The sequence below is a fragment of the Lithobates pipiens genome, unplaced genomic scaffold (genome assembly GCF_037356315.1).
Source record: "Lithobates pipiens isolate NorthernLeopardFrog02 unplaced genomic scaffold, aLitPip1_a1.2 Scaffold_18, whole genome shotgun sequence".
Taxonomy (NCBI): domain Eukaryota; kingdom Metazoa; phylum Chordata; class Amphibia; order Anura; family Ranidae; genus Lithobates; species Lithobates pipiens.
In genome coordinates this window covers 125,333,132-125,345,624 of record NW_027507758.1, presented here as the reverse complement: position 1 = coordinate 125,345,624, position 12,493 = coordinate 125,333,132, and the positions used below count along the sequence as shown (strand labels likewise).

Here is a 12,493-nt window from a genome sequence, read left to right as displayed (position 1 = left end):
TGATCAGCTGTGATTGGACACAGCTGATCACATGGTAAAGGGCCACTGTGATTGTCCCTTTGTCCCGACGTCCATGGACGCCCTCCCAGAGCTGGATGACCACGCTGTAGCCATCTTTCAACTATAGCGTGGTCGGCAAATGGTTATATATATTGCTCAATAGCTGTAATTATAAAAAAAAAACACTCTGTGTGCACCAGATGTCATTACAAGCTCAGATATTACCATGTAAAAGTAGCAGTGACATCATCATCATTGTACATGGCTTGTTCACAAAGCAGAGCTGTGGGTGACAGCAGCCCCCACCTACTACAGGCTGCCTGCAGAAAACTACAGGGGGAGGTGGAGACAAGACCAGTCATCCTACACAAGGAGTGAGAGCAGCAACTGGTCCATATTACAGGAAGCTCTTCCACAGAGGTAAAGTTTCACACTGGTTTACAGCGCAGATTTGGAAGGAAATACACAAAGCACACCAAGATTCAAAGAAAAATGCACATGACCCTTGACAATATTTGCTTATCCTGGAGTGTAGCCTTAATGGGTAAGTCCACTCCCATGGAAAAAATAGCAAAAAAAATGAATAATAATAATCTAGCATATACAATTACTACGCATTTGATCCCCTGCTAATTTTGTACGTTTGCCCACTGACAAAGAAATGATCAGTCTATAATTTTAATGGTAGGTTTACTTTAACAGTGAAGGACAGAAAAACTAAAATATTTAAAAAAAAAATGCATTTCAAAAAAGTTATAAATTGATTTGCATTTTAATGAGTGCATTAAAAGATTTCTGGCTCCCAGATGTCTTCTATACAGGTACCAAGCTGAGATTAGGAGCACTGTCTTAAAGGGAGTGCTCCTAATCTCAGCTTGTAACCTATATAAAAAAAAACACCTGTCCACAGAAGCAATCAGATTCCAATCTCTACTCCATGACCAAAACCAAAGAGCTGCCCAAGGATGTCAGAGACAAGATTTTAGACCTACACAAGGCTGAAATGGGCTACAAGACCATCACCAACAGCTTGGTGAGAGGGTGACAACAGTTAATTTGATTATTCGCAAATGGAAGGAACACAAAAAAACTTTCAATATCACTCGGTCTGGGGCTCCATGCAAGATCTCACCTCACAGAGTTTCAATGGTAATGAGAACAGTGAGGAATCAGCCCAGAACTACATGGGATAATCTTGTCAATGATCTGAAGGCAGCTGGGACCATAGTCACCAAGAAAACAATTGGTAACACACTACGCGTGAAGGACTGAAATCCTGCAGCACCCACAAGGTCCCCCTGCTCAAGAAAGCCCATGTACAGGCCGTCTGAAGTTTGCTAATGAACATCTGAATAATTCAGAGGAGAACTGGGTGAAAGTGTTGTGGTCAGACGAGACCAAAATCAAGCTCTTTGCCATCAACTTAACTCGCTGTGTTTGAAGGAGGAGGAATGCTGCCTATGGCACCAACAACACCATCCCCACCATCAAACATGGAGGTGGAATCATTATGCTTTAGGGGTGTTTTTCTGCTAAGGGGACAGGACAACTTCACCACATCAAAAGGGATGATGGACGGGGCCATGTACTGTCAAATCTTGGGTGACAACCTCCTTCCCTCAGCCAGGCCATTAAAAATGGGTTGTGGATGGGTATTCCAGCATGACAACCAAATCCAGCATGACCCAAAACACACAGCCAAGGCATTAAAGGACATTAAGGTCCTGGAGTGGCATAGCCACTCTCCAGACCTTTATCCCATAGTAAGTATGTGGAGGGAGCTGAAGGTTTGAGTTATCAAACGTCAGCCTCGAAACCTTAACCACTTGCTTACTGGGCACTTAAACACCCTTCCTGACCAGACCAATTTTCAGCTTTTGGTGCTCTCACACTTTGAATGACAATTACTCAGTCATGCAACACTGTACCCATATGAATTTTGTGTCCTTTTTTTCCCACAAATAGAGCTTTCTTTTGGTGGTATTTGATCACCTCCTGGGGTTTTTATTTTTTGCGCTATAAATGAAAAAAGACCGAAAATTTTGAAAAAAAACGCATATTTCTTTGTTTCTGTGACAGAATTATGCAAATTATTAATTTTTCTTCATAAATTTTGGCCACAATTTATACTGCTACATATCTTTGGTAAAAATAACCCAAATTATTGGATATTATTTGGTCTTTGTGAAAGTTAGAGAGTCTACAAGCTGTGGTGCGAATCGCACAAAATTGATCACATCTGATGTACTGGTGGCCTATCTCGCTTCTTGTGACCCGAACAAGTCAGGAAAGTACAAATACCCCCCAAATGACCCCTTTTTGGAAAGTAGACATTCCAAGGTATTTAGTAAGAGGCATAGTGAGCTTTTTGAGGTTGTCATTTTTTCCCACAATTCTTTGCAAAATTAAGATTTTTAATTTTTTTTATTTTTCTCCACAAAATTGGCATTGTAATAGGTTATTTCTCTCACATGGCATGTGTATACCACAAATGACACCCCCAAAAAAATTCTGCTACTCCTCCTGAGTATTACAATACCACATGTGTGTGACTTTTTCACAGCCTGGCTACATAGAGAGGCCCAACATGCAGGGAGTGCCATCACGTGTTCTAGGAGCATAAATTACACATCTAACTTGTTGACTACTTATTACACTTTTGAAATACCAGGACAATGACACGTGACACTGATGACAGATGGCACTGATACGTGGCAATGATAACACTTATACGTGGCACTGATGACACGTGGCACTGATGACAGATGGCACTAATATGTGGCACTGATGACAGATGACACTAATATGTGGCACTGATGACACGTGGCACTAATACGTGGCACTGATGACACGTGGCACTAATACGTGGCACTGATGACACGTGGCACTAATACGTGCCACCGATGACAGATGGCACTAATACGTGCCACCGATGACGCGTGACACTGATGACAGATGGCACTGATAAGTGGCATTGATGACACGTGACACTGACAACAGATGGCACGTGACACTGACAGGTGGCACTGATGACAAATGGCACTGATACGTGGCACTGATGACAGATGGCACTAATACATGGCACTGATGACAGATGGCACTATGTGGCACTAATGACACGTGGCACTGATGACAGATGCCACTTATACGTGGCACTGATGACAGATGGCACTGGGGACAAATGGCACTGGGGACAAATGGCACTGACAACAGGTGGCACTGGGGACAGATAGCACTGGGGGCAGGTGGCACTGGGGTGGGATGGATTGCACTGGGGTGGATTGCACTGGGGCGGATGGCACTGGGGCGGATGGCACTGGGGCGGATGGCACTGGGGCAGGATGGCACTGGGGCAGGATGGCACTTTTTTTTTACACTGTGCACTGACGGCTGCTGCAGCCGTTCATCTCTCCCCTCTCACACACTGTCTGTGTGAGGAGGGAGAGCGGCGCTGAGAGATGATCTCATATGTTTACATATGAGATCATCTCCCATTGGACACGCTGATCACGCTGTAAACGGCCGCTGTGATTGGCCGTTTACAGCGGTCTGTGTTTGCCTGTCCCCGGGGGACGCGGCGAACACAGAACTTCTGCGATGCGCGCCCGCGGCGGCGCGCATTGCGGAAGTAAACAACAGGCCGTCCTGGGACGGCCAATTGCAGGAAAGCGCCTGCTCTAAGGCCGTAAATCGGCTATAGGGCGGGCCCGAGTTGGTTAATGACTTGGAGAGGATCTGCAAAAAGGCATGGGACAAAATCCCTCCTGAGATGTGTGCAGACCTGGTGGTCAACTACAAGAAACGTCCAACCTCTGTGATTGCCAACAAAGGCTTTGCCACCAAGTACTAAGTCATGTTTTGTGAAGGGGTCAAATACTTATTTCACTCATTAAAATGCAAATCAATTTCTAACTTTTTTTAAATGATTTTTTTCTGGATATTTTTGTTCTTCTGTCTCTCGCTGTTAAAATAAACCTACCATTAAAATTATAGCCTGGTCATTTCTCTGTCAGTGGGCAAACGTACAAAATCAGCAGGGAGGGGATCAAATCCTTTTTTCCTTCACTGTACCTTTCCTCTTCAATCGTCAGCAATGTGATTTTTCAGTAAAATGCAATGCACTATGACATCTGGAGGCATTCTGTACATAGATGTGTGCAAAATGCCCCCCCCCCCCCCCACCCCAGTATGTAATTTCCTGCTTGTGTGATTTGCTCACTGACTTTCCCCAAATTCCCCAAGAAATCAGATTTTAGGCATCCTCTGCAACAAAAATGTTATTTTTGGTGAGATACTCCTAAACAGTTAACTTCTAAGGGAATGCAGATGCTGCAACTTTCCTCATTTAGAACACTGTATGTGTGTCAGCTGATTAATAATGAAAAATTCACTCCCGTTCAGATTCACTCTGCACATTGACAAAACACAACTTTTTCTTCAGAACAGAAATGGGTAGGAATCTGCAACACAGTTTGTTAAAATCCAGACAGTGTACATTTATCACACATAGGGAATTGTTTTTATCTCAACAAAAATGGAGCCACTCTTTAAAGAGGAGTTCCCCTTAAAAAAAATAAAAAAAATAAAAGTCAGCAGCTACAAATACTGCAGCTGCTGACTTTTAATAATCAGACACATACCTGTCCCAGGGTCCAGCGATGTGGGGGAATGAAGCCCCGCTCGTTCCCCCCTCCACTTGGTGGCGCCGGCATTCTAACTGAAGCCACAGCCGGGCACCCACTGCGCATGCGCGAGCGGCGCCACACACTGTGATTGGCCGCGCAGTCATCTGGGACCTGTCACGTGTCCCAGATGACTAACAGGAGGGAGGGGGCAGTGCTGAGCCCTTCCTGCGCAAAGGGGAAGTGATGTCACCAGCCTAGGCACTGAAGGAAGCAGACTACGAGGGACCCCCTAGCAACAGGCATTTAGAGGCGAGTTAAAAAAAATTCTATTTTTTTTTTTTTTTTAGGAATTCTGATGAATTATTTATTTTTTATTGTGCAACACCACTTTAACTATAGCTACATTAATACAACTAACCCCTACATATAGCTTTAGCAACTATGAAGCTAATATTTTGAAGGGGTAAAGTGTTATTTGAAAAAAGCTGGTGTTTGAGGGATAAAGCATTAGCGAATGTAAAAAAAAAAAAAAAAAAAAAAACATACCTTCCTGTAGCTGAGCTTGTTTAAAACATTTATGAAGATGCTTTGAGAAGCCCTCAAAGCACAGGTACAATGTGTACCAGAACGTTACTGTTGTTTGCGCACCTTAAAGCAGACCATGCTTTAGATCACATGCTGAGTAATGTGTACTGCAAGTATGACACTTCCAGGTATTTATTACCTCTTAAAGAAACCTTGGTACTCACCCTGACAATGTCTTCATTGGCTTTTTTCTCCAGAGGGTCGGCACCATCTTTGTTCAAGCGGGGACACCTTATACTTTCTGGCCTGAGATGCTAGCTCAGAGCTATGTTCACAAGAGTTTGGCACAGATCAGCCCCTGCTACAGCCTATCACCTTGTGAGTAGGGATGATGGATATAATTGGATCCTAGTCTAAATTGATATTGTTGCTGCATATTGTCAGATGTCATTTTATTTATTTATTTGTGGAGAAATATAAAGTTACTAAAAGGTTCACATTAAAATGGACCTTTCATAACATTTTAAGTCTGCATGAACAAAGTCCTGACATGTCACAATATAAAATATCAATCCGTCTTATTAATAAAAAGCAGTCCTTGAGCTATAGCCTGATTTTGCTGTTTTGCTGAAGTCATTATGACATCTCCTCCCACCTTTCATCAAAAGAATAAAGAAAAACTCCGCCATGATGTGAGTGTATGGCTGTCTATTATTTGAACAACGCACAATCTTATGTCTCCTTATTAGTCCACTCCTTCCCACACAATGGTACCGCTGCAGAAAATACAACAATAACAATTTCATATTAATCACCTGCTACAGCTGCATGACCATTTTCTTGAGAGGCTCTATGAGAAATGAGCAGAACCTCTGCGCCAGCTGGGTACATCTGGGAACTAAAACTGAAAGAGCTCTTCTCCAGGTCCTGCTGCAGAGTCCTAATTGTGTCTGACAAAGACATGTTCTCCTCTTTCATCTGCAACACAGTTCAAGAGCTATAATTCAGTATTGCATAAGGTTTTCTTAAACAAAGGCTTCGGCTTAGTAGCATGGTATCAGAATGGCAAACCCTTAATGTTACCCAAAATATATATTTTTTTCCATGTGTGTGTTCACATACAGTATGTGTCTTGTATAAATCATAGTCACTATCCTTTTCCTGTACTTCTTCCAGCTGAAGTATCTGGTTGATCCTGCCAGCCACCCTTCTTCCTTGTTCTAAACTGACCATGCACAGCAGAGAAGCTGATTTGTTAGCATAGTTAGTTTTCATTCTTTGGCTGGCCATTCGGAGGTACAGGACACCACACAGACACACAGCATGCCTGTATTGGGTAGTTTGTTCAGCCATCATGCACCCTAAATAGGGCCGGCCCTACCATGGGACCCAGTGGGATCAATGGTCCGGAGCGTCACTTTCAGGGGGGGGAAAAATGTCGCCCGTCAGCCTGCCCGTTACGCTGCTTATACCACTGTGAGGGAGCCCGGCGCCGCTGCTGTTAGAGGAGACAGGCGCGTGCGGGCAAAACGCTCATTGCCCAGGGGGTGAGCAGTCAGCGGATGAGTGAGCAGGCGGGTGAGTGGGCAGAGACCCCATGTTTGGAAAAGGCATTGCTGGAGGCACGACTGACACTGTAAGGCCCCTTTCACACAGGGGCGCTATACCTTCAATTTTGTGGCACTATTTGTCCGCTATCGGGGTGCTTTTACCCCCCTAGCGGCCGAGAAAGTGTTAAAAACCGCCAGCGAAAGGGTTAAAAACCATCGCAAAGCGCTGCCCCATTGATTTCAATGGGCAGGAGCGGTCATTCATCGCTCCAAAGATGCTGCTAGCAGGACTTTTTTTAGCGTCCTGCCAGCGCACCGCTCCAGTGTGAAAGCCCTCGGGGCTTTCACATTGGAGAGACAGCAGCGGCTTTTTCAGGGCGCTTTGCAGGCGCTATTTTTAGCACCGTAGAGCCTGCAAAGCGCCCCAGTCTAAAGGGGTCTTAGCATGTAAGTGCTAGCATCATTGATCCCATCCCATCCCCACCACCACTTCCTCTGACTGAAACCCCCCACCACCACCATTTCAGATGGGAATGAGGGACACCTACTATCAAACAAATGTAAGCATAGGACATGCCCTCTGCCACACCCCCTTAAAGGAGAATTAACCCAAAATTAAATCCACAAGGGCCTTTTTTTTACCACTACTATTCGTTCATATTGTTTTTAAAAAAATGTAATGCAGCAATTTAGAAACTGGATAAAAGGTTTAGCACTGGGAAACACTTTTTGAAAATAAAAAGTGCATTTTATTTTATGCAAATGAGGGGGGAAGAGGGACAGAGGGACATTGCTCCAAATCAGAGACAGTCCCTTGAAATCAGGGACAGTTGGGAGCTATGCCACCACTGCCTCCTCTGACTGAATCCCCCCCCCCCACCACCACCACCACAGCTGCATTGGACAGAACCCCCCACCACCACTGTTGCATGTAAATCTATTTTCCTGATAAATTTCATTTTAGTTTTGTCATGATATAAAATTGAGGTGGGGCCTTTTAGTTGGCATGATTTTTTTTTGGGGGGGCAGCATTTAATTAATGTGCCCAGGCAGCACAATGTCTTGGGCCAGCCCAGCCTGCCTCTGGCACACGCCCCCTCCCAATCACAGCCTGCTTCTTGAACATGCCCCTGCTCAAGCACAGTCTGCATCTTGCCTCAGTCTTAGCCCTTGTACACACGGTCGGACATTCCAACAACAAAATCTGTCGGATTTTGTCCGAAACTGGTGTTGCATACACACGGTCGGACAAAGTTGTCGGAAAATGCGATTGTTCGTAACGTGATGACGTTATTTAGTTACAACGAGACTACGTTCAGGCTAGTAGCCAATAGCTTTGGTCTAGGAATTTGATCTGAGCATGCATGGCACTTTGTCCGATCGGAATTCTCTACAAATGATCGGACAAAGTCCGATCGGATCATGTTGTCGGAAAATTTTATATCCAGCTCTCAAACTTTGTTGGTCGGACATTCTGACGGAAAGTCTGATGAAGCTCACACATGGTCGGATTATCCGACAACGTGGTCCGTCGGAATGTCCGACCGTGTGTACAAGGGCTTAAAGGAGAAGTAGAGCCAAAGCTCTTTTGGCTTTACTTCTCCTGTAGGTCACGGGAGTACACTTAGTTCTGCAATCCTGTGACCCGTATTCAGCCAACAAAGGGCTAAAGTCCACTGTCGGTTGATGTCACTGTGCTGGTCCAGGCTCTGGAGAGATCCAGACTTTTATGTAGGGGTCCACCCAGATGACTGGACTGGCAGCTGGCTCAGCCTCTCAGTTCAGAGCCCAGCGCTCTAATGAGCACTGGAAAAGCAGAGCAGAGAGCCAGTGACTGAGAATTGAACGATCAGCAGTTTTTGATCATTTAATTCTCGGTCTGGAGGTGGCAGGGAACAGATGCAGCATCAGACCAATTCTGTATCCACCTAGGAGAGCATCAAATTTTGTTTTGTTTAAATCCTGAAATATAACATGTTTGTTATTTTAATAATAAAAAAAAAAAAAAATAGATCTCTAATAATGTCACCTTGAATAATTTTAATTTTATAATAATTTTATAATAAAATACCAGTTTTTTAAAACAGCAGTAAGCTTCTAATATACACAATAGACATGTGCATTCGTTTTCGTCCGAATGCATTTTCGTCCGAATTTCAGCTATTTTCGTTTTCGTTTTGACAAACGATAACGAAAGCACAAAATCCGAAAAACGAAAGATCCCACATAAATAAATGCTTTATTTTCGTTTTCATTGTTACAACAGTTCGATATAGAATAGGAGATTCGACATGACTCTGACAACAATCTGTGTCTATAGAACCTGTGGTCGAATGTGCCTAACCTTACCTCTATTAGTCCAAGATTATATAGAGAAAATATTCGACAGAGAAAAAAGATTTGACAGAGAGAAAAGATTCTGCAAGATACTGTCCTAAAAAGTGTTTGGGGACCCGGGTCCTGCCCCAGGGGACATGGATCAATGCAAAAAAAAGTGTTAAAAAACGGCCGTTTTTTTGGGAGCAGTGATTTTAATAATGATTAAAGTGAAACAATAAAAGTGTAATATTCCTTTAAATTTCGTAGGGGGGGGGGTTGTCTATAGTATGCCTGTGAAGGGGCGCATGTTTCCCGTGCTTAGAATTGTCCCTGCACAAAGTGTCATTTATGCAGGAAAAAAAGTCCTTTAAAATCACTCGCAGCTATTATGAATTGTCGGCTCCCGTAATACAGAGAACACTCATTGAAAGTCATTGATAAAAAAATAAAAAAATAAATAAATAAAAAAAAGCGTGGGGGTCCCCCAAATTCAATTACCAGGCCCTTCAGGTCTGGTATGGATATTAAGGGGAACCCTGCCTCAAATTTAAGAAAAAATTTGACGTGGGGTTCCCCCTAAATATCCATAACCAGACCCTTCAGGTCTGGTATGGATATTAAGGGGAACCCCGCGTCAAATTAAAAAAAAAATTGACGTGGGGTTCCCCCTAAAAATCCATACCAGACCCTTTATCCGAGCACGCAACCTGCAGGCCGCAGGAAAAGAGGGGGGGACGAGATAGCGCCCCCCCCCTCCTGAACCGTACCAGGCCACATGCCCTCAACATTGGGAGGATGCTTTGGGGGTCTGTGACCCCTCAAAGCACCTTGTCCCCATGTTGATGAGGACAAGGGCCTCATCCCCACAACCCTGGCCGGTGGTTGTGGAGGTCTGCGGGCGGGGGGCTTATCAGAATCTGGAAGCCCCCTTTAACAAGGGGACCCCCAGATCCCGCCCCCCCCCCTGTTTGAAATGGTAAGGGGGTACAAAAGTACCCCTACCATTTCACAAAGAAAGTGTAAAAAATGGTTAAATAAAACAAACACACTTTTGAAAAATTCCTTTATTAAAAAAAAAAAAAAAAAAAAAAAGATTCCAGCGGCGGTAATCCACTCTTGCTATCCAGCGACGGACGGTCATCTCTCCAGCGATGTCTCATCTCATCCAGCGCAGCGATCCATCCTTCTTCTGTCTCCGTGGAGGAGACACTGCAAGGATTCCGGCGGCTGACGTTTCTTATATACGGAGGGCGGGGCCACCCGTCACCTGACCCCGCCCCCCTCTGACGCAAGGGGAAACCCGGGGTTCCCCGTGACGTATAGGTGACCCCGCCCCCCTCTGATGTAACGGAAACCTGCCTGTGTTACATCAGAGGGGTGCGGGGTCACCCATACGTCACAGGGAACCCCGGGTTTCCCCTTGCGTCAGAGGGGGGCGGGGTCAGGTGACGGGGGGCCCCGCCCTCCGTATATAAGAAACGTCAGCCGCCGGAATCCTTGCAGTGTCTCCTCCACGGAGACAGAAGAAGGATGGATCGCTGCGCTGGATGAGATGAGACATCGCTGGAGAGATGACCGTCCGTCGCTGGATAGCAAGAGTGGATTACCGCCGCTGGAATCTTTTTTTTATTTTTTTATTTTTAATAAAGGAATTTTTCAAAAGTGTGTTTGTTTTATTTAACCATTTTTTACACTTTCTTTGTGAAATGGTAGGGGTACTTTTGTACCCCCTTACCATTTCAAACAGGGGGGGGCGGGATCTGGGGGTCCCCTTGTTAAAGGGGGCTTCCAGATTCTGATAAGCCCCCCGCCCGCAGACCTCCACAACCACCGGCCAGGGTTGTGGGGATGAGGCCCTTGTCCTCATCAACATGGGGACAAGGTGCTTTGAGGGGTCACAGACCCCCAAAGCATCCTCCCAATGTTGAGGGCATGTGGCCTGGTACGGTTCAGGAGGGAGGGGGGCCGCTCTCTCGTCCCCCCCTCTTTTCCTGCGGCCTGCCAGGTTGCGTGCTCGGATAAAGGGTCTGGTATGGATTTTTAGGGGGAACCCCACGTCAATTTTTTTTTAAATTTGACGCGGGGTTCCCCTTAATATCCATACCAGACCTGAAGGGTCTGGTTATGGATATTTAGGGGGAACCCCACATCAAATTTTTTCTTAAATTTGAGGCAGGGTTCCCCTTAATATCCATACCAGACCTGAAGGGCCTGGTAATTGAATTTGGGGGACCCCCACGCTTTTTTTTTTTTATTTTTTTTTTTTTTTTTTTATCAATGACTTTCAATGAGTGTTCTCTGTATTACGGGAGCCGACAATTCATAATAGCTGCGAGTGATTTTAAAGGACTTTTTTTCCTGCATAAATGACACTTTGTGCAGGGACAGTTCTAAGCACGGGAAACATGCGCCCCTTCACAGGCATACTATAGACAACCCCTCCCCCTACGAAATTTAAAGGAATATTACACTTTTATTGTTTCACTTTAATCATTATTAAAATCACTGCACCCGAAAAAACGGCCGTTTTTAAAACTTTTTTTTGCATTGATCCATGTCCCCTGGGGCAGGACCCAGGTCCCCAAACACTTTTTAGGACAGTAACTTGCAAATTAGCCTTTAAAATGAGCACTTTAGATTTTGAACGTTGGAGTCCCATAGACTTTAATAGGGTTCTAAAGTATGCTATATACTAGCTCCGTCGAATCTTCTTTATACATTCGACAGACACCATAAGCCTTCAAAGACAGATTCGACCGTGATTCATGTGGATTTTCGGACTAATGCAATTTTTGAACGAAAAACGAAATAAATAAAAACGAATTTTGGGAGTAACTAAATAAATTAAGTTTTCAGACGAAAACGAAATTCCGAAACGAAATATTTTACTCTGCACATGTCTAATACACAATATTGCCAAAAGTATTGGGACACCTACCTTTACACGCACATAAACTTTAATGGCATCTCAGCCTAAGCCCTTGTACACACGGTCGGAGAATCTGTCGGAATGCGTCTTATCGGACCGTGTCGTCGGATAATCCGACTGTGTGTGGTATGCATCGGACTGATTCCGTCCGAATATCCGTCGGACCCAATTTTCCAACATGTTGGAAATATTTCCCGACCAACTGGTTCGATCAGACATACTCCGATCATGTGTAGTGAATTTTGATCGAACCAAGTGCCACGCATGCTCAGATCAAATTCCTACATCAAAGCTATTGGCTACTAGCCTGAATGTAGTCCCATCGTAACGAAATTACGTCATCACGTTCTGAAAGATCGGATTTTTCGACAACTTTTTAGACACAATCCGTCGGACTAAATCCGTCGGACAAAATCCGACGGATTTGGTTGGCAGAATCTCCGACCGTGTGTACAGGGGCTTAGTCTGTAGAGTTCATTATTGAGTTGGCCCACCCTTTGCATCTATCACAGCTTCAACTTTTCTGGAAAGGCTGTCCACAAGGT

General features: G+C 44.6%; 1 protein-coding gene across 1 annotated transcript in view; it reads right to left on the bottom strand.

Moving 5' to 3' along the window:
* Positions 1–12,493, bottom strand: part of LOC143987398 (uncharacterized) — a 143,785-nt gene that overhangs the window by 18,703 nt on the left and 112,589 nt on the right. The window contains exon 9 of the mRNA XM_077486082.1: positions 5,966–6,128. Coding sequence (XP_077342208.1) covers positions 5,966–6,128 — 163 coding nt within the window. The remainder of the gene's footprint in view (positions 1–5,965; positions 6,129–12,493) is intronic.